Source organism: Cyprinus carpio, chromosome B20 (assembly GCF_018340385.1).
Source record: "Cyprinus carpio isolate SPL01 chromosome B20, ASM1834038v1, whole genome shotgun sequence".
Lineage (NCBI taxonomy): Eukaryota > Metazoa > Chordata > Actinopteri > Cypriniformes > Cyprinidae > Cyprinus > Cyprinus carpio.
In genome coordinates, this window is record NC_056616.1 from 22,597,710 (window position 1) to 22,623,357 (window position 25,648).

At 34.7% G+C, this 25,648-nt stretch overlaps 4 protein-coding genes across 4 annotated transcripts in view; 2 read left to right on the forward strand and 2 right to left on the reverse strand.

The window, feature by feature from the left end:
* Nucleotides 1-7,936, reverse strand: part of cd109 (CD109 molecule) — a 29,274-nt gene extending 21,338 nt beyond the window's left edge. The window contains exons 1-11 of the mRNA XM_042746536.1: nucleotides 7,752-7,936; nucleotides 6,661-6,827; nucleotides 6,002-6,030; nucleotides 5,685-5,921; nucleotides 2,839-2,964; nucleotides 2,622-2,661; nucleotides 2,460-2,541; nucleotides 2,294-2,387; nucleotides 1,340-1,472; nucleotides 1,099-1,208; nucleotides 76-351 (exon numbers count right to left, since the gene is read on the reverse strand). Coding sequence (XP_042602470.1) covers nucleotides 76-351; nucleotides 1,099-1,208; nucleotides 1,340-1,472; nucleotides 2,294-2,387; nucleotides 2,460-2,541; nucleotides 2,622-2,661; nucleotides 2,839-2,964; nucleotides 5,685-5,921; nucleotides 6,002-6,030; nucleotides 6,661-6,827; nucleotides 7,752-7,822 — 1,365 coding nt within the window. The 5' untranslated portion in view covers nucleotides 7,823-7,936. The remainder of the gene's footprint in view (nucleotides 1-75; nucleotides 352-1,098; nucleotides 1,209-1,339; nucleotides 1,473-2,293; nucleotides 2,388-2,459; nucleotides 2,542-2,621; nucleotides 2,662-2,838; nucleotides 2,965-5,684; nucleotides 5,922-6,001; nucleotides 6,031-6,660; nucleotides 6,828-7,751) is intronic.
* Nucleotides 7,937-8,323: 387 nt separating this feature from the next.
* Nucleotides 8,324-10,821, forward strand: naa20 (N-alpha-acetyltransferase 20, NatB catalytic subunit). Its single transcript, XM_042747358.1, has 6 exons — nucleotides 8,324-8,460; nucleotides 8,834-8,858; nucleotides 8,957-9,047; nucleotides 9,439-9,574; nucleotides 9,714-9,859; nucleotides 10,695-10,821. The coding sequence occupies exons 1-6, from the start codon at nucleotides 8,408-8,410 to the stop codon at nucleotides 10,778-10,780; spliced, it is 537 nt and encodes a 178-aa protein (XP_042603292.1). The 5' UTR covers nucleotides 8,324-8,407; the 3' UTR covers nucleotides 10,781-10,821.
* A 463-nt stretch (nucleotides 10,822-11,284) lies between these two features.
* On the reverse strand, nucleotides 11,285-19,707 carry crnkl1 (crooked neck pre-mRNA splicing factor 1). The gene is made up of 14 exons (XM_042747357.1): nucleotides 19,509-19,707; nucleotides 19,198-19,350; nucleotides 18,778-18,869; nucleotides 18,543-18,701; nucleotides 18,275-18,441; nucleotides 16,670-16,848; nucleotides 16,426-16,596; nucleotides 15,032-15,223; nucleotides 14,846-14,905; nucleotides 14,550-14,630; nucleotides 13,767-14,006; nucleotides 12,996-13,097; nucleotides 12,661-12,909; nucleotides 11,285-11,769 (listed from the first exon to the last, which is right to left on the reverse strand). Exons 1-14 carry the CDS (start codon nucleotides 19,554-19,556, stop codon nucleotides 11,386-11,388), a joined length of 2,277 nt encoding a protein of 758 aa, XP_042603291.1. The 5' UTR covers nucleotides 19,557-19,707; the 3' UTR covers nucleotides 11,285-11,385.
* cfap61 (cilia and flagella associated protein 61) overlaps nucleotides 19,707-25,648 on the forward strand; it is a 29,350-nt gene continuing 23,408 nt past the window's right edge. Inside the window, exons 1-10 of the mRNA XM_042747356.1 lie at nucleotides 19,707-19,834; nucleotides 20,112-20,261; nucleotides 21,496-21,646; nucleotides 21,732-21,808; nucleotides 22,148-22,215; nucleotides 22,304-22,421; nucleotides 23,249-23,381; nucleotides 24,987-25,196; nucleotides 25,302-25,355; nucleotides 25,500-25,612. Of these exons, the coding sequence (XP_042603290.1) occupies nucleotides 19,773-19,834; nucleotides 20,112-20,261; nucleotides 21,496-21,646; nucleotides 21,732-21,808; nucleotides 22,148-22,215; nucleotides 22,304-22,421; nucleotides 23,249-23,381; nucleotides 24,987-25,196; nucleotides 25,302-25,355; nucleotides 25,500-25,612 (1,136 nt within the window). The 5' untranslated portion in view covers nucleotides 19,707-19,772. The remainder of the gene's footprint in view (nucleotides 19,835-20,111; nucleotides 20,262-21,495; nucleotides 21,647-21,731; nucleotides 21,809-22,147; nucleotides 22,216-22,303; nucleotides 22,422-23,248; nucleotides 23,382-24,986; nucleotides 25,197-25,301; nucleotides 25,356-25,499; nucleotides 25,613-25,648) is intronic.

A 25,648-nucleotide genomic window follows, 5' to 3' on the forward strand; every position in this document is an offset into this window, starting at 1 on the left:
GAAGAGAGGTCAACATGCTTCTACTATGCATACTGGATATCAAGGGGGTGGAAAGCGTGGATGAAGTGTTCGCACCTCTATATCAAGCGTGGCAACGCTGTCAGAGAGTTGAATCTGAAAAGACATCACGCCATCAGCAGTAACAGGAAGATCCATATTTTCGACTGGAATATCGTAAAGGGGAGAGAAGCTGGTCGTTGGTCCGTTGATCGTTGTGCGATTGTCTGGGGATTCTTCGCTGTTCCACATCCACGTCCAGGGGCTGAACTTGTTCTGGGTCACCGCCAGCTGCACGCTTCTGCTCTGCTCTTCAGCTGACAGCGGCCGGCTGTCATAGGTGCTTAACTTCAGCATAAAATAAAAATATGCAAAACAAAAAGGATGAATCTGTCGGTCATGTCAGGTCATATTTCACAAAAATTAAACATTTATATAAATAAACAAAAAACTAAACGAAATCAATAAATACAAGAAAATGCATAAAGAAAACAAAACTGGATTGTTCTCTATTTTTAGAATATTTTTTGCATAATGACATTTTTTTAATAAAAATCCTTTATTCATTTAAATGAAGCATGGAACCATTACATTTTTGTGCATTGTGGCATCATTTTCATGACAACCAACACGACTCAACTCTCCTTGATGTGAGAAATATTAATATATATTTTTTTAAATACTGACATTAATGTAAAAAAATTATAATAAAACACTTAAATCCACTGAGAAAACCTTAGGATGATGAGCTGAGTAAGGATGAACTGGATGCTGCTGAACGCAATTGAGAAGCTGTTGTTTGTAAGTTTTAGTGGTTTTACTGTCAATAATCTGTAATTATATCTTATTTAAATCTGTATTATTTATAAATCATTGTGGGTTTTTGTACTACAGTAATTATGTTTAATAAAAAAACGTAGTGCTGTTTGTCGACGTGCTGCCCACAAAGCTATCGGCACCGACCTTAATGTTAATTCTTAATGTAAAAACCAGACATTTTTTGTATATATAATACAACTGTTTATTTTTCTTTTGATTTTAGGGACTTCCTGCCAGTTTACCCTAAATATGGACTGAAATGTAATGTTAATCTGTCTTTACCTGAGCAGTGAAGGTCATGGAGGGTTTTATGATCTGTGGATGCTGCAGAAATTCCAGATTATATTTATTCTTCACGATAGAAACCCTCGCGCTGCTGTTGTAGGTTAACCCTACAGAAAGAGAAATGAACATCAGCTCAAATTGAACATTAAAGGACATCTCGATCTGTGTATTAATATGAATGCACTTTAGTTCATGTTATTAATGTGTGATAGCCAGGTACAGGCAGGACGGGACGCACCTGTAGCATCTGTGACATTCACGGCAATGTCGACATATTCACTGGGCCCATATTCATCATAATAGGAATATATGTAGTCACCTAACCGTTTGGAGTTCTCCACATCAAATGTGAGAGCAGCAGAACCATCAATCTACACCAGAGATAATGAGTCTGATTAACAGTTAATAAAACCTTTAATTTAAATTCAATGCATAGGGTTTCAAATAGGGATGCACCAATTTATTGGTCAATAATCGGTACCAACCGATATAGGCAATTATCTGCACCATCAACCATTGGCCAATAATTTAAAAACAACCTATGATCAGGGCCTACTGTACACTCTTAAAAATAAAGGTGCTTCACAATGCCATAGAAGAACCTTTTTGTCTAAATGGTTCCATAAAGAACTTTTGTGAATTTTGTTTCACAAAAGGTTCTTTGTGGCGAAAGAAGGTTCTTCAGATTCTAAAAAGGTAAGAAAGAGATGGTTCTTTAAAGAATCTTTGACTAAATGGTTCTTTTTGGAACCAAAAATGGTTCTTCCATATCATCGCTGTGAAGAACCTTTTAAGCACCTTAATTTTTAAGAGTGTATCCTGTCAATCAAAACGGGAAATATGTCAAACAGCAACTTGTGTTAAGAAAATGTCTCTTATGTTTAATTTGGGGCTGTTAACATTAAAGCAATTATAAAGCAGCGCCCTTAACACTGGTTTTATTGACACAATGAACCACCTGTAGTTCAAGCCCAGGTTGCCAGGTGCACAGTTTTTACCTTCACCAAACATTTTTTGTAATGCGCTGTCACCATCCAATTATTGCAAAGAGTGTTTAGCCTCTATGTGACTGTGATTATCATATACAAAAATAAATAGCAATTAATATAATAGATTTGTTGTTCATCAGTATCAGCTGAAAATCAGTGCATCCTTTTACAAATGTAGATGTTTCTTCTGAAACTGTACTCACTGTTTCTTTAAGTTGGTAACGCTTCTCAAGGCCATCGAAAAAGTGGACATATGTGACAGACATCATCCCACTGACGGGCTTCCCATAAAAATACCTTAGAAGCGAGAAAGTATGAATTTTGTGTTTCTATTAAATAATAAGACTACTGTTCAGGACAAATACTCACTTGGCTGTGACCTTCCCGGTCAGTATATCTTCATAATGCAGGGCAGAGGGGACGTCCACCTTCACCTCGAATTTAGGCAGCACTGTAAACAAATGCTTATAAAGTCTGCTGTCTTGACAAAACATAGACCATAAAAGATATACAGCGTTTTTGAAATCTCACCATAGAAGTCCACAGTGAACACTCTCTCATGTACAACATCCTGCATGAACGCAAAAATAACAGTGTTATTTATAATAACAGAAATAGAATTTCATGTCATAGATTTATAGTTTAGACTTATGGGTCTGATGAATTGTTGTGCTTGCTAATTGATTTTTCCTGCATAGTTTGAATAATAGGCCAAAACTTCAAAAAAGTAACTTTCCTCTCAACTCACATTGATTCCAGCTACGATCTTCCACGGGCCGAGCGGCGGGTTCTGAGAGAGGTTCAGCTCTTTCGACACAACACCTAGAAAACCATCCACAGACAGCCACTGTCGAATCAAATTCCCCTTGGGATCCTGTTCACATTAAAAACACAAAAACAATCCATGTATTACATGATGACGTATCAGCCACTTTTGACTGCCAAGGAGTATGAGAACATATTAATCTTATCTCTTTATCAACGGCTCTGGTTTAAACTATAAAAGCCTGCTGAGAGATAAGCAGATGTACGTGCGTGAGGAAATATATATTGTTAAAATTAAAATAAATAAATAAAAGCAAACGAGAACTGTTCCAGTATCTGTTTTGAAACTTTTTTTGTACTTTTAAAAAGTGCACTGAAAAAAAATTATTCACTGAATTTACTTAATTTTTTTAAGGTACTGTAAGTGGTTGCAATCAATTTATTTTAGCTACTTTTAGATAAATTTAGTTGACTTTCAACATTATATATATATATATATATATATATATATATTTAATGTAGCTAAAATAAATTGTTTGCAACCACTTAACTTAAAAAAAATAGTATATTTTTTTCAGTGTAACATTAATACTAGAGCTGTCAATTTAACGCTTTGAATTAATTAGTTAATGTTAGTTAATTTAGTTAATAGTTTAATTAGTTATGGAAAAATAAATATTTAATACAGATGACTGTTGACAAAGATGATGCAGGGCAACAACTCACAGTGTACTATTCATATCGGAGCTTCGGAGCAGGTTCCAGAATTGAACGATTCATGATATGTGATCCGAAGTCCTGATCTGAAATGGTTCATTAGTCAGATCGGGACTTTGGAGCGGGTTGCAAATCATTTGATTTAGACTGGAACTTTGGACTGGGTTCACAAGTCATTTTGCAAATTGAAAGATTTGTGATAATAAGTCCTGATCTAAAATGAAGGAGCAGGTTTGTGAATCATTTAATTTATATCGGAACTTCAGAGCGGGTTTGCAAATCTTTTGATTAATATCAGAACTTCGGAGTGGGTTCACAAGACATTTTGCAAATTGAAAGATTTGTGATACTAAGTCCCGATCTAAACTGATGGAGCGAGTTTGTGAATCATTATTCAGATCGGAACTTCGGAGCAGGTTTGTGAATCATTTGATTTTTTTTAAACAGTTGCCTACAAAGAATCGAACCATTACTAAGGCAGTACAATTATAAAAAAAATAACAGAAAGATAAAAAGAAAGACAGATAGTATTCACAGAAACAAATTCCTTCAGAAAACCATGACTTTATTATAGTAAGCATGTTTTTTGGCGTATTGATTATCATTTGTATAACCACAGTTTTACTACAAATACCATGGTTAAACTATGGTTAAACCTTTAATACCATACTGTAGCAAAACCATGGTTTATTTGTGGTTATCATGTTTTTTTTTATTTTTATAATCAAATTTTCGTAAGGGATGTGTTGCCAAGTTAACAAAAAAAGTCATACATTTACACCTTTAGAGGACACATAGCATGAATATAGAGATACAGTTTTGATTGTTTTAATGGGGCTTTGAATAGTTCCATATACTGGTCTAGATCAACTCTGAATAAAGCAAAGAGAGGTTTAGAGCCAGATTTGTGTTTATGTATGTGAAATTTTTCTAGCAGAAAACACAAATTAGTGTTTTGTTACATTTTGCTACATTCTCTTTTGAGTCAAACAATCCAAAGAAAACAACTTTAAAACTGCTGCTGTAATGCTGTTGGTTTAACAATCAAGTAATCATTTTAATAATACGTAATTACTGTCTGATGAATATGCTAAAATAAAAGGCTCTTTTAATGAATTATGAGTATGTCATAGAATAGCTATTAATAAAGACATTAGATGACATGAAACCGTGGTCAGAAGTCTATCATAAATGCAAAAATATTGATGCAAAAGTTGTGCAAATGTGATTTTATACAACAGTTCAGTAAATAAGTAGCTATTTTTTTGTTATATTTTAAACACAATATTGTCTGTTTTTGCTCAGCTTTGCCAATGGAAATATTACCTATAAGGCCATAGCAGAACTATTGTGCATCTCCGAGCAACACAGTGGTGTTTCGTTTCTGAACGAATCGAGTGAACCAATGATTCAGTGGTCCATTCATAAAGAGAGCGGTTTACTTTATTCCTGAATGAATCAGCAGTTTGAAAGAACTGAATGAATTAATACAAATAAATAAATAAAGGGACAGTTCACCCAAAAAGTTAAAATCATGTCATCATTTACTCACCCTCATGTTATTTCAAATCTGTATGACCTACTTTCTTTTGTGTAACATAAAAGAAGATATTTTAATGGATGTTGGTAACCAAGCTCGTTGGCGTACCTATGACTTTCTTTGTATGAACCAAAAATACTAAGATGTTTTTTTAAAATTTTCTTATTTTATGTTTATGCATGTTTGTTGTAGCCTAAATGTTTATGTGCAATAAATTTTGTGTTGAATTAAATACTTTTTTTCTTTCTAAAGCTACTTATGTCTACTTGATATTTTTCTCATTTAACACAATAATGGCTTTAAATGATCTTTTGTGTATATTTTCAATTTAATTCGCGATTAATTCGATTAATTAATCGCCACATCATGTAATTAATTAGATTACAAATTTTAATGGACTGACAGCCCTAATTAATAATAATTTTTTTTTTTTTTTTTTTTTTGCATTTAATGTATTTATTAACCATTTTATAAAGCAATATGCCCAGTGAATCTGGGGCTTACAGTGAATTTAGAACAACTAAGGGGGTTTTAAACTAGTCGCTTTATTGCCAAACACTGCAGACACTCACCCTGATAAAAATATCGATCTGACCCTTGTGCGGATTTCCTTCAGGTGTAACCAATACAACCCGAAATTTCACCGTCTGCCCTGGTTGGTAGTTGTTCTTATTGGTCTGGATAAAGACGGACATGCACTTGGGACTGAAGACCATCGTGGTGGAGTTGGAGAACACTTGATTAGTGCCAACAAACCCCTTAACATCCAGCTGATATGGATACCAGTAACTCATGTCATCAGAAAAGACCTGCGGAGGGAAAACAACACACAGTGAACCCTGCAACTCTGTACTGATTCATTCATGGAAACCAAAGTCTTAATACTCACGGGGGGAAGAGCCAGCAGTCTGGTAGAGCCTAAAACGAATGCAGGGCAGACATGAATGTGATGACATCAATACTCGTTTGAACAGGGTGGAGATGTATATTATCATATACAAATATCATATAGGTCATTCTAATAAGGTCACTTTTCCAGTTTGACTGTGATTTTGAATGTAAACTTAAACACTGTGTTAGACAAATAATGTGTTTAGGATTGAATAAATTGCATTGCATCTCAGGCTAAATTAATACATTTGAATACATGTTAATAATTGTTAAATTATATAAGCTATAAACTTCAAAAACCGCAAGGTGCTTTTTAGAAATAATTTAATACAGATTTTCTACATATGTGAGCTTTTTATTCATTAATTGCCCCCTACTGAAACATAACATTAAATAAACTAAACAATGAAATGAAATTTAAAAAAAAATCTGAGTAAGAGTTAACTTCTGATAAATAAAATAATAAAATAAAATTAATTATAAATAAACCTAACCCAAGTTTACCAAACGGTATATGTTGGTTATGTCAAGCTAACATAATACATGTTTTATATATGTATATGAGATATGCAAATGTGGGATGTGAGCCAGATGCTAATTCAATGCAATGCAATAAAATAAAAGAATAAAAAGTGAAATGATGGTGATGTAGAGCACCTGCTGGGATGGTGCTCTCTGTTTGGGCCACACTGCTGTTTCCGTGGATGAGTTCAGCCGTGACTTTGATGGGATACTCTGCCAGAATGGTGACTGATAAAGAGGTCGGGACGCCACAGCGTAGAACTTCAGAGATGGATATGAGATAGGAGGGATTCTGTGCTGGGCTGAAATTAAAAAAATATCTTATTTTCCATAGGATTATTATAGAGATACATTACATCTGTGATTATATTCTACATTATATCATATCAGCTCTGAAACAGCAAAGTCTAAACAGCTCATTTTCTATCAGAAACTACCCTTCCAGATGTTTTTATTATTATTATTATTATTATTATTATTGAAACTTTTATTCAACAAGGATGCATTAAATTGATCAAAAGTGCATTTATGTTTTGCAAAGGACTTCAAATTAATTCTCTCTATTCATTAAAAAATCCTGAATAAATATTAAGCAACATGACTGTTTTTAACACTGATAATAATCAGAAATGTTTCTTGAGCACCAAATCGACATATTAGTATGATTTCTGAAAGATCATGTGACACTGAAGACTGGAGTAACGATGCTGAAAATTCAGCTTTGATCACAGAAATAAATTACATTTTAAAATTTATTGCAATATAAAACAGTTATTTTAAACTGTGATAATATTTCTGTTTTCACTGTGTTTTTGATCAAATAAATGCAGCCTTGGTGAACAGAAGAGACTTAATTTAATTAACTGAAAAACTTAAAGCATGAAAAAAAATCTAGATTTAGAATATCTGGCCATAAAACTTGTTTTGGGCATAATAAATGAAATTAATTTCTATAAAGGTTTTTCAAATGCTAAAAATGTCAATATCAGTTCATTCCTAAAACCCTGAAAAAAAAAACACACAAAAGTACTAGAAAAAAAGACAATTGAGAAAAACTGAGACTGAAAACACTTGTGAAAATATTCCAGTCTTTTTGTAGTAATCATTGTTTAAATGTGGTATTCCTAGAAGCCCTAATACACATTTTTGACATTATAATAACCTTTTCAAGTACTAGAGATAAACGGCTTACTTTTTTCTTTTATAGGACTGTAAATTGAACAAACCTCGGCGTGGTTAGAGCTCCACTGCAGAGTAATAAACTTGCCAGGACTCCAGAGACTTGAAGCCACTCCATCGCAGGTGTGACGCTCCAACGAAAGCAGTAACTGAACTTAACTGAGTCTAACACATGCTTTTAAAGAGCCATCCAACACCTGATCCTGCATCACTCCACCTACACACCTGAGAGAATAAAAGCCCATTCTCTGGACAAGGAAGGGACTACATAACATGTCTGAGAGGAGCTAACAAAGCAAAAAGAAAACAATCAGTGAAACTGCAATGAAAGAGAAGATTAAATTCAGGGGGAAATGCCGTGTCTAAAAATACTGTTGTACTCAACTATTAATATGCTATTTTGTGCTGTATTCATAAACAGTATTGTGCTTTGTAAAATGATGATTATTTGTTTTTTGTTGTTAATTTCAATATTTTCATGTTATTTAATTTAAATCGAGATGTATTTAATATCCGGTTTAAATAAATATTAGTAAACAGTATTAAAATAATAATACATAATTCGTATTAAAAGTATTGTTGATTAAACGCCGGTGTATTTCTCCACTGAGCCGACAGATGTCGCTGTTTAAAAAGACGCTGAAACGTCACACGTGCGACGTAGAGGTGAGAGGTCAGAGCGTCGTCCTGCGTACACGGGAGAATGACAACATTACGAGCTTTCACCTGCGATGACCTGTTTAAATTCAACAATATGTGAGTTATAGCGTTGATAATTAGCATTTCAAACAAGTACTGAATGTGCCTGATGATAATACTACCTTCACAGTAACGCTACCATGATCCGCCACAGCGTATTCAACATGCGACGTTAGATAGCAAGTACAGTATACTTACTAACCGTAAGAAAGTACTGTTTTTTTTTTTTTACATGTATCAAAGTATTTCCATGGTAAATTACTCGAGCGTACTTCCAGGATTACCATGGTACTTCTTAAAAAAATAAAAAAAAATAAAAAACTGGTATTTTCTGGTAGCGTACTGCCCTGCGTTATTTAGCTATTGTGTATTGCTGCTCATCATATGAGATTGTGATATTTACATTAATTTGTGTATTTTCATCCCACAGTAATCTGGACCCCTTGACAGAAACTGTATCCTTTAAAACACATCTCAAACTGTTAATCAGTCTGTCACTAGGTTTATTAATAATATAGTCCTGCTTTTTTCTTAACTTTCATTTACTGTACAGTATGGAATTCCCTTCTATCTTCAGTATTTGGCTCACTGGCCGGAGTACTTCATAGTAGCAGAGGCTCCAGGAGGTGAACTGATGGGCTACAGTGAGTCAAACGTGTCTCTTTCTGATCTGTCACATTGTTTCAAATCCATATGACTAACTTTCTCCTGTAGAATATTTTAAGTTTATTTTTAGTTCGAAATCTGGCATGTTCCTGTGTTAAAAACAATTGGATGCCTCATACCAGAATGTATCCAACTGGTTGAAGAGCTCAATGATAACAGGGCCTGATGATGTCATCTGAAAAGAAAAGTTGTTTCAGAGGCAGAAAAAGTTATTACATTTTTGATACAAGATTTTTTTTTTCACACTAAATCATTCACACTAAGACTAGGCACATGTATTAAAACAGTAACTAGGATGCATTTTGATTTCGTGTGCAGCTGTCAGACCGGAGTGAAATTCTAACCTGTATGTCATTTGTCATCTCGTAGTCATGGGAAAGGCAGAGGGGTCCGTCGCTAGAGAGGAATGGCACGGGCACGTCACTGCTCTCTCTGTGGCACCGGAGTTCAGGCGGCTGGGTCTGGCTGCTAAACTCATGGAGATGCTAGAGGAGATCTCAGAAAGGTAGCATCACTCATCTGTACTTTCCTTTCGACAAAAGCATCTGTTTAATAAATGCATGGGGGAGTAAAAACAGGCAGACCAGTATAAACTGAAATCATACTGCACATAGATTTGAAATGAGTTCCTTTCGTTTATTTAGGAAGGGCGGATTCTTCGTGGATCTCTTTGTGCGAGTTTCTAATCAAGTTGCAGTGAATATGTACAAACAGCTCGGCTACAGCGTGTACCGAACCGTTATAGAGTATTACTCGGCCAATAACGGTGAACCTGATGAAGATGCTTACGGTAGGGTTTTTTTTCTCTTCTTGTGTGATCATTAAACTACTGTTCAAAAGTTTGGGGTCGGGAAAATTTTAATTGGAAAGAAATTTATTAGATTTCAATTTCATATAAATTGAATTCACATGCTGTTCTTTTAAACTTTCTATTCATCAAAGAATCCTGAAAATAAAAGTATCATAGTTTACACGAAAACATTTTGAAGCAACTGTTTTCAACATTGATAATCAGAAATGTTTCTTGAGCAGCAAATCAGCGTATTAGAATGATTTCTGAAGGATGAAAGACTGGAGTAATGATGCTGAAAATTCAGCTTTGCATCACAGGAATAAATCAAATTTAGGAATAAATCACAAAACAGCTGTTTTAAATTGTAATAAAATTTCACAATATTACTGCTGATCAAAGAAATTCAGCCTTGTTGAGCAACAGAGACTTCTTACTGACCCCAAATGCTTGAATGGTAGTAGATGTGACGGTTTCAAATAATCTGATATCTGTACCTCATATTCAGGTTATTATTTGTGTTTCTGAGGCAAGCATCACTAATATTATTGCTCATATTTAAGGTTAGAGCTTTTAATAAACCCCTAACCTTAAATTTTTAATTTATAGGACAATGCATAATCTGTCCTGCAACATTTATGCTGCTTGTTAACGTTACCATGCGATCAGACTTACATTTTTCACCTGCAAACAATAAAGACAAAAAAAAAGAAACTTAAATTGCAATATTACCAGTGCATTAAAACCAAGCATCACAGTAAAGACTTTTGCAAGCTAAACTCACATTTCTTCAGAAAATGTACAAATCTTATTTTACTGCTCTTTCATTTAACAGATATGAGGAAAGCTTTATCCAGAGACACAGAGAAGAAATCCATAATCCCGCTTCCGCATCCAGTCCGGCCAGAAGATATTGAATAACACTAACATGTGGCTCTCTGAAATCCTCAACATCTAACTGGGAAAACAGACATTGGCTTTTTTTGATCATCAAATTGTGTCAGAGAGCCACTGCTTTGAATAAATTGGGGTAATAAAGCTGAAACTAAAGGACTTTGGGACTGTAGTTACATGAAATAAAAAGGTTAAAGCAAACACTTGTTGTATTTGTCTTTTTAAATAAAATACAAAACACTCTGATTAGCGTACAAAAAAAGTCATGGTCAGGGTCATAGACTGTTTCTGCTGTAATCTTTTGGCCTCTGGTAGTTTTTCCTGTAATATTGCAAAGGCTCTCAAAATAAGAAAGGTAACACTGTATGGACGTTATCATAATAAACGTTTTAAAACATGTCCATGCACAGCTGCAGTAAATAAATAAACGCAGACTACTCAGCCTCTGCATTTTTACTGCATCAGAAAACTCTGTTTGCTCAGTCATCATTAATAACACTTTTGGGGGACGCCATATTGAATAACAATAAGTGATTGGCACATTTGGTTCACACCTTTATTTTGTTACAAAAGAAAAGAGACAGACGGAAAGAAACGGAGACAAATAACGTGTTACGTTGCACCACACCAGGTCAGTGATTTTCTGTGTCTGCTTTTGTTTGTTCCGTCTTGTCATCTTCACGGTCGCCACCATCACTTTCGCTGTCACTACTGCTGCTGCTCTCATCGTCACGATCATCATACTCATTTTCAGGCTGTTCTCTTTGGGCTGCAGGTCCCTGCTCCTCTGGTTCTGGGCTCTCCTGTGCTTCCTTCCCTTGAGGGACCTGCTGTGCTCCTTCTTCTTCTTCTTCTTCTTCTTCTTCTTCTTCTTCTTCTTCTTCCTGCTCTTCCTCATCCTCCTGCTGCTGCTGTTTCTTCCACATCTTGGCCATGGCCAGCAGTTTGAGGTTGGGCTGGTTGGCAGCGTCCTCGGGGAAGATGTAGTCGTAATATTCTTCCCAACCTGCATCCGACTGATAAAAAGAGACGGTGTTAGGAATGACTAGTTGATAGGGGTGTGAAACTTTGAATCAAATCAATTAATGATTCAGAGGTTTTTGATTCAGAAAAGATTTTTTCCCAATTCAAAAGTATTCGATTCCCTTTGAGACTTGATTTGATTTCAATTAACGATTCTGTATTTTTAAGTACATTAATAGGATTGTGTAAATGCTTCTCCTGTCTTTGGTAAGAAAAGGAAAAAGACAAACTACTTAACATTGTTTATTCCATGCAAGCAATTTCTTTTTCTTTCTTTTTTTTATGTATTTCCAAGGGTTTGAAAATAATTTTAAATGTGTCGCAGCTTTATAAATAGTTTGTGTGTGCATACAAGCAATATAATTAAATTTTTATGTTTTTTAAATTGTTCAAAAATATTGAATGAGACTTTTTCAAAATCACAACTGATTTGATTTTTAGAATTTTATATTGATTCTTGACCGAAACAAACATTTCATCTGTTTCGAGGCTGATGCATCGCCAGAATTTCTAATTGATATAGCGAGAAAACCAGAGTCACTATGTCTCCAATAATTTGCAATAATTTACACATGCGAGTAATTAAATAGTTGTATTTTTTTTTAAATGCCCAATGATACTTTATAGACTCACGATTCAATTTTTCGAATTTTAAATAGATTCTTGACTGAAACTATTTACATTTCAAGATTAACGCACATGCATCATCAGGACTTCTAAATGTTGCATTAAAAAAACAAGTGTCACTATAACTTCAAAAATGTGTGCATGCAAGTAATTTAAATTAGTTTTCAATATTTATGATGACTCAATGTAAGAAAAGAACCTATACCCACAATCTCAGAACAATCCAGTAAACAGGACAAAAAGGCATAAACTCTCACCCCGTCCTCTGCTGTGATCTTCCTCCTCTTCTTCACCTTCTCCGGCAGGAGTTTCCAGACTCTCTCCTTGTTGGCTAATGATCCAAACTCATCCTCAAAGTCTCTCCAGGACTCCAGGAGCATCAGACGTTCCTCCTTCTCCTCACAGTTCTGCATACTCTTATTGGCCTCCTCGTAGATCTGTCTGCATCGCTGTATGCGGTCGTCACTGTCGATGGACAGCTCAAACTGGCCATAGCTGATCCAGACCTACAATACAACCAGATTGAAACACAAATGCTTCAGATATTCATTTAGGATGAGCATGTTGTATTGCCGTCATTCTGGTGGCTTACTTTGACATGTTGAGTACGCTGTAACAGTCTCTTATAAAGTCCTCGTGTGTTGTCGTATTCTTCTTGCTCGATCTCAAAGTCGATGTATGACTTCCACAGCACCTGATGAAAACAATACAATGGAGAATCAGTTAAGAATGACTTTTAACCCTTGGCATGGAAACAACAGTCTGAGGCTACGTTTACACGACAATGATGTAGTCAAAAACTGAATAGTTTTTCCCTTGCGTTTTTAAAAATTTTCACATATACTCGACAATGTTTTCAAAATGATTCGCGTTTACATATCCACGAAAACGGCCAAAAACGCTGTATTATGTATGCCAGGCCAGTAGTTGGCGCTGTCACCTTGTAAGTAAACAGTACTTGTTGTCGTGTGTATATGATGCGTCTCCGTTGTTGGTTGTAATATTGGTGAAGTAAAGCCACACTTTGCTGAAGAAACATTAGCAAACTCTTAAACAACAACAACAGTACTCCACAGTACTCCACCATTACTGTGTATGTTTGTTAGCGCTTGCCTTTAAAATGGATACGTACTGCACATGTCTACATACCTAACATGTACTACGCACGTGCATGGTGTTTTCAAAAACTTGCACTTTGAAACTCGTTTTGAAAAATATAGTTTTTTAAGTTAAGTGCTTTTTGTTAAGTATCATATTTGAACATGCTTTCATGGCTCATATAATATGATATAGTGAGACTATGGAGGAACAAAACTTTGAAAGAACCAATTACTGTAAAGAGAGAGAAACGTTAAGTTCTGACCTCTGGCATGTCGAGTCGTGGTTGTCCAATAGCCAGTTCAAATATGGCTCTGGCCCGTTCTGTGTCTCCCAGGATGGTCTCCAGCTCGGCAAACTTGATCCAGGTGGTGCAGTTTTCTGGACTGAACTCCAGATACTTCTCGTAGAGCTTCCTGCAGCGGTCAAACTCCCTCAGCTGTAGCTCCAGCTCGATGTAGCCTTTAAACAGTTTGTTTTTCGGACACTTTCCGATGGCTGTGCCCTGACAGGAGAGAGGTCAGAGGTCAAACTTAGAAGTACACTACCATTCAAAAGTGTGGGGTCAAGAAATCTCCTATACTCCCAAGGCTGCATTTATTTAATCAAAAATAAAAACTATTATAAAACATTATTTGTATTTAAAATAACTGTTTCCTGTAAATATATTTTAACATTTATTCCTGTGATGCGCAGCTGAATTTTCAGCATCATTACTCCAGTCTTCAGTGTCACATGATCTTCAGAAATTATTCTAATATGCTGATTTGCTGCTCAAGAAACATTTCTGATATTATCATGTTGAAAACAGTTGTGCTGCTTCATATTTTTGTGGAAACAGTGATTTTTTTCCCAGGAATCTTTGATAAATAGAACAGCATTAATTTGAAATAGAAATCTTTTGCAACATTATAAATGCCTTTACTGTCACTTTTGATCAATTTAATGCATCCTTTTTGAATAAATGTATAAATTTCTTTATAAAAATCCCAAACTATTGAACAGTAGTCTAAATGTATATAAATCTGTTTTAGAGTGAAACACTTACCAGGCCTCGTCTAGCATTCTGGAGGTTTTTTTGTCGGATTTCAAACTGTCCGTATAAGAGCCAAATCTTGGCAAAGGTAAACTGAGTATTTAAAAAAAACACAGGCTATAGTTAGAAAACAATTCATAAAAATAAATGTAGAAATGGTACCTATATAGTATTTCACAGATAAATCAGCTGTTAAAATTGTTGCAAAAAGGGGGCAGAATTAACATTTTAAAGGACTGGTTCACCTAAACCTGACATGAGGTTATGTAAACCGTGTTTTTAACCACCATTAAGAAGGACAGTTTTACCTTTTTGTGTGGTATAAGCTCCAGACACGCTTGATACACCTGCCTCGTTCTCTCAGGGTCCTAAACAAATCAGACAAAAACATAATACATCAACCTCTAATTCTAAATGTGTACATGTAATCGCACGATTTAACTGAGAGATGCAAATGAATGCTGAATACTTCAGCTCACCGACGTCTATCATACCTTGACCTCCAGCTCCTCGTACAGAGCGTAGTTAATCCACAGGTAGATGTAGCGTCTCCAGTGTCTCTTCTCTTGGATGGGGTGTGTGTTGGCTATGGCTCTCTCGTACACTTCTCTAACCGTGTCTGCATCGGTGTCACTCTCCACCAGCCGCAGGTAATCAAACCACGCATCATAATTGTGTGGGTTTGCCTATACAGCAAAAAATTATTTTAATAAGAAACACTGAGTCATTAAGTAAGATACTGATGCTTTGCAAAAGGCTAAAACTACAACTTGCTTTAACCCCTTAACTGTCACCCCCCATTTTTTAAAATAGGCATTAAAGTGCACTATCCAAACTTAAATTGTTGTATTTTATGAACACTTTGGAATATACACCTATGGTCGGTCTCTTTTTAAAGAAGAAAATTAGCAGATTTTGGCAAAAGTGGAATTTTTTTCAAAAAATTAAAGTATCAAAAAGTTATAGAAGTTTAAATGTACTGTAAATAAAAATGCGCTATATTAATTTTATTTAAATATCCTGATTATAAAATATTTTACATAACAGGTTTTACTCTGAAATTGGTATAAAATTAAAGCCTTGTGTCTAAATAAGTTATGTTCCAAATTTGAAGTTGATATGAAAAAAAATTGAGGTTCCTGTGAGATTTTATTTAGGGTGTCATACCACAAACAGCCACTGGGAGCCATCAAAACGCCTTTGAATTTTGTTTAACGAATTTTTCCCTAGATTTCTCTGTCAATTTTACTTCAATACTCAAAATAACCACCATATATGGAATCCTGAGTTTTATACCTTTCCAATGATATGTTTGTTGCCAAGATTATAAAAAGTTTTGATTCTAAAAGACCGTAATGCATTTTGTAATATGACACTTGACACCGCCCACTAAGAGGGAGGAGACCGCCATAAGATTTTAAAGTACCATTTCCATGGTAACGCAATATCCGATTTCAAAATGGTTTTCACAGGATGAATCTTGGGCTTCTAAGCTTTCAAATGATATATAATTTATGATCATTACTAAAAGATTTTATAGAGAAAAAGGACAACAAAAAAAAGAGTGTCAAGCGTCCCACAGAAAGTCCTTAGGATGTTTTTTAATCAGGACTAAGAGTAAGTATTATGAAATTTTGAGTGAGGATTAATGATCATTTAAATAATTACAATTTAATTGTTTACTTTGTTGTTACTAACAGTTTAAGGCTAACATACATACTCCTGAAGGAGTCATTTATTAAAATATTTACAAAGCATTTATAAAAATACTGTACTAGGCACAATGAAATGAACAATATAAAAAAAAGACATACATGCATATATTTTGTTGAATTTATATACACACACAGCATTAATATTAGCATACATACAAGCGTGCTTTACTCACCTTGACTTCCTCTTCATACTGAAACCTCCTTTTGCTGACGATCACATCCTCAATTCCTCTCCTGTCTCCAAACCGCTTCTCAAACACTGTGTAGTTCTTAAACAGCTCCTGGGCCTGTTGCTTGGGGATCCTGTCCAAAGCGTATTTATAGATGACACGAACTCTCTCAAACTAAAAGACAAAAAGTGAACGGTCAGGTCTGAACAGGAAACATCAGAAGGGTCATGAATGCAGGAAGTCATACCTCTTTCTGCTTCTCCTCGAATCTGGCAAAAGCCACGTAGAGGCTCTCGCTGATATGCTCCTCACCAAAAAACTCTACAGCTCTCTCGAACACTTTCCTCGCCAGGGCGATGTAACCGTGCTTCTCTTCGAAGTGAGCATACTTGATCCAGTTCTTCACTTCAGGATGGACCATCACGAGTGCTTTGCCATTAAGGATAACTACATTTTTTACGTAACAGCCATTCATTCTAAAATAAGAATAATATACACTACCAGTCAGAAGTTTCTGAACAGTAAGATTTGTAATGTTTTGTAAAGACGTCTCTTCTGCTCACAAAGTCTGTATTTATTTGATCCAAAATACAACAAAATCAATAATATTGTGAAATATTTTTACTATTTAAAATAACTGTTTTCTATTTGAATATATTTTTAAATGTAATTTATTCCTGTGATTTCAAAGCTGTATTTTCAGCATCATTACTCCAGTCTTCAGTGTCACATGATCCTTCAGAAATCTTTCTAATATGCTGATTTGCTGTTCAAGAAACATTTTTTATTGTTATTATTAATATCAATATTTAAAACATTTTTTTCAGGATTCTTTGAAGAACAGAAAGATCCAAAGATCAGCCTTTATCTGAAATAAAAAGCTTTTGTAACATTACACATTATACATAATTTTTTTGGGTGGGGGGATTATAGAAATTAATACTTTTATTTAGCAAGGATATTTATAATGCTACAAAAGATTTCTATTTCAGATAAATGCTGTTATTCTGAACTTTCTATTCATCAAAGAAACCTGAAAAATACGACTCAACTGTATTCAACATAATAATAATAATAATAGTTTTTTGAGCAGCAAATCATAATGTTAGAATGATTTCTGAAGGATCGTGTGACTGGAGTAATGATGCTAAAAATTCAGCTTTGAAATCACAGAAATAAATTACATTTTAAAATACATTCAGAAAGAAAACAGTTATTTTAAATAGTAAACATATTTCAAAATTGTACTGTTTTTTGCTGTTCTTTGGATCAAATAAATTCAGGCTTGGTGAGCAGAAGAGACTTCTTTAAAAAACATTATAAATTTTACTGTTCAAAAACTTTTGAATGGTAGTGTAATATAAAATAATAAACCTTATATATATATATATATATATATATATATATATATATATATATATATATATATATATATATATATATATATGTTTTATTTCAAGTCAAATATATTTGTATGCCACTTTTCACAATACACGTTATTTCAAATTAGTTTTACAGAATTTCACGTTGTTAATGTTTATAATATCTTCATGCTTTATGCATTTAGCAAATTAAAGCCAGTTAATAATACAGTTACATTTTGCCACGATACAAGTAATCAAACAGGTGAGAGTGTATATCACCCTATGCAAGTACACTGTATATACGCAGTTGAAGTTGGACATACTTATACATGTAACTTTATATAAAGAGTTAGGTGATAATATAGATTCATTTTGCAAAGAAATAAATAAGGCAGTTGAGATTTGCTATACAGCATACATCGCTGTATATGAGTGTACTGTACATATCCGGATACTTCTGATGAAACAGGCTATTTATGAAAGGATATAATTCTCATAGATGCTGCGGGACTTGTCCACTTCCTTATAGCGCAGCTCAAAGTTGATGTAGGAATGCCAGGCCTGTTCCTCCGGCTCCCACTCCATCCAGCGCTCAAACACCTGCCTACAGCCGGCAATGTTCCCCAGCATCTCCTCCATATAGGTGTACTTGTACCTGGTGCATAAACGCATTAATAAAAGAATGAATCAGGAGAAGAAAAAAAACACATAGTATATTTGTCTGAATGTCTGCATGATCATAAGGAGGAAGCATACCAGAACTGATTGACACGGGGCAGGATGGTGATGGCTCGGTCCCAGATGTTGCGAGCGTGATTCACCTGCCGGTTCTTCATCTCCATCTCTGCATACTTCAGCCACAGCGTGATGTTGCGGTGATCCACGTCGAGCGCACGCTCGTATATAGAGCGAGCTCTGAAGGCAATAAAAACAGTTACAGAAATCACTTCCAGTCTATGTTTCATTCATTGGACACCGAACTGAAACTCACCTCTGGACCTCCTTCAGGCTCTCCTCCCATTGTGCGTACTTGATCCAGTTGCTGATGACAGTTCTGTTCTTCCTGATGTTGTCTTCAAACCCCTGTATTGAGAGAAAAAAGTTAGATGTGTTTAGATATGTATCATAGCAATGCCATTTTTAGAGCATGGATCATGGCAAATTCCTGTTTTTCTATGATAATACCATGTTTTCTGGAGTTGCACCATGGAAGTGTCATGTTTTAAAGCATATGCATTGGTAATACTCTGTCTTTGGGGCAGATATCATGACAATGCAATGTTTTCTGAACAAGCACTATGGTAATTCCATGTTTTCCGAAGATGTACCATGATATTATCATGTTTTTGTATATGTATATGTTCTTTGCCAAATATGTCGTGGTCGTATACAGAATATAAAGCACTCGTACCTTCCTCTTCTTCAGTTTATAGTCGTTGAGCTCTTCTGCATCAGTGATCTTCTGTTTCGGCGGAGGAGGCAGCAGCTCTAGCTCTCGCTCCTTCGCCTCTCTGAGCAGCTGCTCTGCGGTGATCTGCACCTCTGCTGGGGCTTTATTCTTCACCTGAACACACAACACAAAATAAATACGAACAAAAACAACGTTTAACTCTATGAACTACATCTATAAATACTATCTTAATAGGTATTTACGGTGAAACACGCCCGCTTCACGTAGTTCACATGCTAATGCTAACTCGCTAAACATTGTTTATTTTTTACCTTTGCCACTTTCGGGATTCTCTGTTTACCCGCCGCGGTGGACGCCATGATTATTACGCTCCTGTCACTTTATTATAAGGCAACTCTGCGTATTTATTGACGTTTTTAAACTTCGAGAAGCCGCTAAAACTTCAGCGACAATTCTATTCCGTGTGTAGCGCGTCGCGCTTGCCGTGACGCGCGGTAACCTTTGACTGAAGCTACGTCACGGAGCCCCGTCACCATGGTTACAGGACGCTCGCAAACGGTTAGCGGTAACTCCAGATGAATGTTTACATGAAACATACTTCTTTACAAACAGGTTTTTACGCATTCTCACACGAAAGGTCAGTTTGTAGTGCTTTTATATTTTATATTTTTGTTCTTAAATGTAAATGAATGAACATTGTTTTTCTTATGTATTGTTGTGTAGCTACAAGCGACAAAGCTGAAATTAAAGATTTGTTATTGATTTGTTTACCAATTCTACTGTATGTGTGCGTCGAAAACATTTGACTGGTAGCATAGACACGAACAAATAAAAACGAATGGCAAATCTTTACAGCTATAGCACAATGTATTTCTGTATCTAAGCATGTTTGTGTATTTTCTTAATTGTATTAGATTTAAAATGAGCACCATCACCTCTTCCGCCGGTACAGCTGAAAGTGTGACTGTGAGGAGAACTGAGTGGTCAGATGCTGAAGAGATCAATAATCTGATCAGTCCTGCAGCCGTTGCTGTGTTTGGGAGAATCAGTGTCATTCATCTTCTGTAAGTGTTAACAGTTATGAAAACTATTATGCAATTAGACACTGCCGGCAAAAACAGAGTTTTTTCATGCACCTGTCAATATTTAGATTTTGGGCTTTTTGGCTTTTCATAAAGTGTTTTTTTCACACTTATGGAAAGAAAACATCCAAAACACAGTGTTAAGTGTTTCTTTTATAGCACTTTATCTACTTGTGTCGATAGATTTCAATTACAATACATATTTTTAAAGGCCATTTTCTCAAAATGAGTTTTTTCTCCAACACTGATCCATAAATCTCCACTTCAGGGGCACTTACACACACCGAACTTTACATATTTATTCCTGTCTATATTCTGAAGGTTTTTACAGAGGGATTTGTTCATATATAATTTTCTTGATTATATACAACATTTTATTCCCAAAAAAAGGTAAGAAATATATTGTTTTCTAGCTGTTCAAAGTATTTTCTGAATTATGGAGTGACAAAAAGAGATACCCAGAATTCCTTCTGTAAAATCATTTGACTCTAATATGTCAAAAAAATTAAACAAGTGTAATTCATTAAATAATGCCTCATTTGCATATTTAAATATACCATTTTAGAAAACTTGTAATACAGAAAATGTTTGCAATTATCAATGTAATCAATCAACTTGGTAAGTAAGGTGATAACTATTAGTTATTTTTTTTACCCTATTCACCTGCAGTGTCTCGCCTTAAAATAAATAAAAATTAAATAAATTAAGCACATTTTAAAACTGTTTTAATTTGGAAACTTAAATATAATAAATACAATTATATTTAACTTTATTTTTTTTTTATTGTATTGAGAAAAATATACAAATTAATTAGATTAATAATTTTAATATAGAAGTAATTTATAAATGTTTAAATTTAATTACATTTAAATTAAAATATTTTTTACATTTTCATTTTTTTATTTTATTGATTGATTTGATGTGATGTGTATGTTTTTGTTTTGGTTTTATTTTGTTTTTGTAAGACTAACTATGCTCTCAGAAAAAAAAAATTACAAAAGCTAATCACTTAAAGGTACATATTAGTACCTAGTAAGTACATATTAGTACCTAAAGAAGTGTATCTTTTGAAAAGGTAGCCCAGCAGTGACAGCTTTTTTACTTTTTTTTCTTAGAGTGTCCTTTAATTTACTTTCATTATAATGAATATAATCAGAAATAGCTCATAGCTTAGACTTGTTTGATTGAATGGAATTTTTTCTATTTCTCATTGCAGTGAGAAAGCAAATTTAGCCGTGACCCTGATCACCACTACGAATGAAGTTTTGGCCTATGCATCTTTCTCAGACCACCCCACTGAAGAGCTGGTGGATCAGGCATGCTGGAAGAATTTACTTCAGAATCACGTCAATGACAAAAAATTCACGGTAGGCAAAGCAAATACACCATGATTTCCATTAATATCCATTTTACAGCCCCCTGCCCTGACCAGACTGTTTGTCTTTCCTCCAGCCTATGAACACTCTATTCCTGCGTTTATTTGTGGCTCAGCCTGGCTTCTCCATAGGGGGCGCTAAAGAGATAATGAGGTAAAAGAAGACTGCTTTGTATTTTCTTTTATCAATGTGAACATTTAAAGGTGAATCTCACAAAAACATTTTTATTTTATTTTTTTAAATGTGACCTGTACATGTTCTTGTCAGGTTTGGTTAGGTTCGCCTATAAGGCTGAAGAATACACACAGTCTGCTCATTGGTTTATATCTAATGTAATAAAACAAGATTTTTCTGTTCTTATTTGGTTAGGGTGGATATGAATCTTGTTTCAGGCAGCGCAAATTGTATTGACTGTATAGCAATGCCTTCCTGTATCCATTCAATCAAATTGAATGATCAAAGATTTTTATTTCCTTCCTATGTAAATTCTAGAACAGTTTTCAATGCCGTTGTGGAGCTGGAATACATCTGCCTCCTGACTCCCTACAGAGGCTCACTTGGTAGAAAATAAATGAGTATACTATTACTTGAACTTGGCATTGACAGTAACATTGTTAAGACATTATTCTGTCATTCTCTTCATATCAGAGGCTGCACTGGAGAAGATCTTTGAACCCGTGATGCCTGTTAAGGAGGAGGTTCAGTATTCGGCCTACATTTGTCAACGACACAATCACTGCCCTAGACTTCACATCCACAGAGCCAGGTTTTAAGCCTCTCATTTACTTATGGATGGGTCAAATGCGTGGCTGGGGCATATTTCACTGTATTGTGACATTATGTTCATGAGAATTAAGCACATTTTCAAATTTACATTTGTAATACATTACTGTAAAGCTAAAATAAAATAAATTTATACAATATTTTCTGTTATATATTGTATTATATTTTTCAATTATTACTATAATTATTAATTAGATTAACTGTAATTATTTTAATATAGAAGTCGTTTATTAAATATGTATATATATATATATATATATATATATATATATATATATATATATATATGTTATATGATATATATAATTTAATTTGTAAAGTATTCTATGGTACTATTAGTTGTACTACCTTATTCTGATTGTAATGTAAAATTGTTAATTTTTAATGTTTATACTTGTCTTGCAATAATGATAATAAAGTTAACGAGAATGATTGATGAGAACAATGAAAATAACAAAGAACTAAAAAAAACTACTACTAAACTACTATAATGGGCAGGAAATATGCTTCATTTTAATAATAAATAATAAAAAAAATGTATTCTATGCAAAATATAATTTCTTATTTTTCTCTTGTATTTTGGGTGAAAAGTGACATAGCCATGTTTCTGTGAAATTCACTCATTTGTGTCAATCAAATTCACCCGTTCAGACAGTCGTGTAGTTTCATCTAGTCTAAAGCCGATCATAATCCATGTCTAGACTGTTTTTGTCCTGCTGTACACAATTTATATCAATATACAGTTTATACAGGGCATTTGCAGCACAATGATGTATTAAAATCCTGGTGCAATAACTTTATATTCCCCAGAGTGGAAGATCACGATGACCTCATGCACATATTTGCAGAGCAGATCACGCCACTGGTGGAGTCCCACGGGCCGTACTTCCTGTCTGAGCTCATCGAGGCTCAAGACGAGGAGAACCATGCAGCTGTCTGTGAAGTTAGTCAGGTTTTGTTTCCAATTGAGAGATTAAAAAATAATGTGGATAATAAAGCTCTGAAAATTTGGTTGGGCACATAGAATGCACAAATATGCCCGCTTTTAATACACTGCCTTGCATCATATCTGAGAAATGATATCCTATACTTGTTTCTTGTTAACTTTAGGGGTGCTGATTTCAAAAATAGTTCCTGTTTTGCTCGAGCATGTCACACTTTCTAAAAAAATGTGATGCATTTGCTTTCTTATTTTGCAGAAAAAAAAAACTGTACGTAATGGAAAGTTTTGGCATTATCAGCATTATCAAATTACATAATATTAGGCATTTTTTTTAAGATGCAAAGTTGTTTTTCTCTTAAACAACAAAATGGAAAGCAACTTCAGAGTTTTTTTTAAGCTTTTTTGCTTCTCAGATTTATCTCTTGAGAAAAAGAGCCCAGTAACCTCTCAAGTTCACAGAGTCTTTATGCAAAGTGGGGCAGAAATTGTGTTAGTTTGTGTTTTCGCAGGAATGACAGGAAGACAGATCGCCCCACTCTCTCCCCTGCGGCGCATACTGACATGTGTTCATGCGACATATGGCAGATGAGAGCTCATGCCCTGCCAAGACATACTCACACTGAACATATTGTGTCCAGACATCTGTAGCGGTTTTGCCTTTTGTCTGAATGTCCCGTCCATTCAGCAGGAAAACTGTACTACATTGCCCAGGAGAATTACAAAAAAAAGAAATTTCCAGAGAAAATTCATAAATTATTACAGAGGTGTTGTTTTTCTAGGTCTCTAACTCAGTTAGAGAGTAGAGAGTTTTAAATTATATATGGGTGAATCTCATGAAATCTGTCAAGAGCATGTCCAGGTCATATTTCACCCCAAAATCAAAGAGAAATAGGAATGAATTATATTAATTTGAAGAAAAAGAAGCCTATTTTTGGTACCATTAAGATTTATCTTTTTTTTATCACAATTTTACCACAATTATAATTAGACAGCTTTGCATCTTGAGGGAAAAAAAGCAGAAAAAGCCTAATAATATCTAATTTGATGATGCTATGTTAAAAAATACCATTTAAAACTTCCATTCACAAAATAAGAATTCAGAATTTTTAAATTTTCTATCAAAAAATGTATCACCTTTAATGCACTTTACAAAATAAAAGCAGTCAAATGTCAAAAGTTTCTTGCGGAGGAGTGGAAAGTGGAAATCAGGATTAGGCTTATGCTAAAGTCTTGAGATTCATTCATACATGTGAAAACAGGCAAAGAATTAAACAAATAGTCATAATCAGCTCAGAGGAAGACATGAATCATGTCTTTGTGGCAGGTTTTCTGGTGATTAAGGGATAATATAAGACAATTTCACTTTACAAATGGTTGTGGAAAGGAAAAATGCTACGAAATGCATCATATTTTGTGAGAAAATGGTATGAAACGCACTATTTTTGGAATCAGCACCCCAAAATGAGTATTAACGAAGTACTGGATTTCATTCAGCAAATATGATGTTACCATATGATTGTAAATATGTCAATATTTGTATTGTAATCTTAAAAAAAGTGTTAATTAAACTGTTAGTAAAGTGTTAGTGTGTGTGTACTTACACAGAGTGAAGGAGCTGTCGTTGGTTTTGTCAGTGTGAGCGGTCACATGGATTTGAAGCTATTCAATAAGTGGTTTGAACTTGAAGAATTTGAAGGATTGAGAAAGACAAATCCAGAACATCAAGAGGAAAAGCCAGAGGGACCACGATCGCTGGGGGAGGAAAACAATGTCACTGATGCCCAGCAATCTGATGAAGCCAAAGAACCTGTGGAAGTGAGTTTCAAAAGACACATTCAGCATATTTAACTGTGCTCATTAGGGATTTCAGGGCTAATTTATGTATTTTTAATAACTTACTAACCCAAATGTCCTTCACAGAGTGAACTGACAGCAGAGCAGGAGAGTGGAGATGAGCCTACTGACATATCTCAGGTCAGAGCTAACCATCATCTTTGAGATGATTCTTCTTTGGCATTTTAACACCAGTTACTATACAGTATTTGCGAATCCTTCCAAAACGTGATTCATGCCTTATGTGAATTGCTTCTTTGTTTCTCTTTTGACTTCTCTAACTAGCCAAATTCATGCATCAAAACCACCGTGGACTTAGGTGAGGACTCTGAACCAGACGGGCCACCTAATGCATTCTGCATCCAGCTCTTCACTATGGAGAAGAAATTTGAAATGAGGTGAGGACCTCTTGGACCAGAAAGCTACTACCTAGC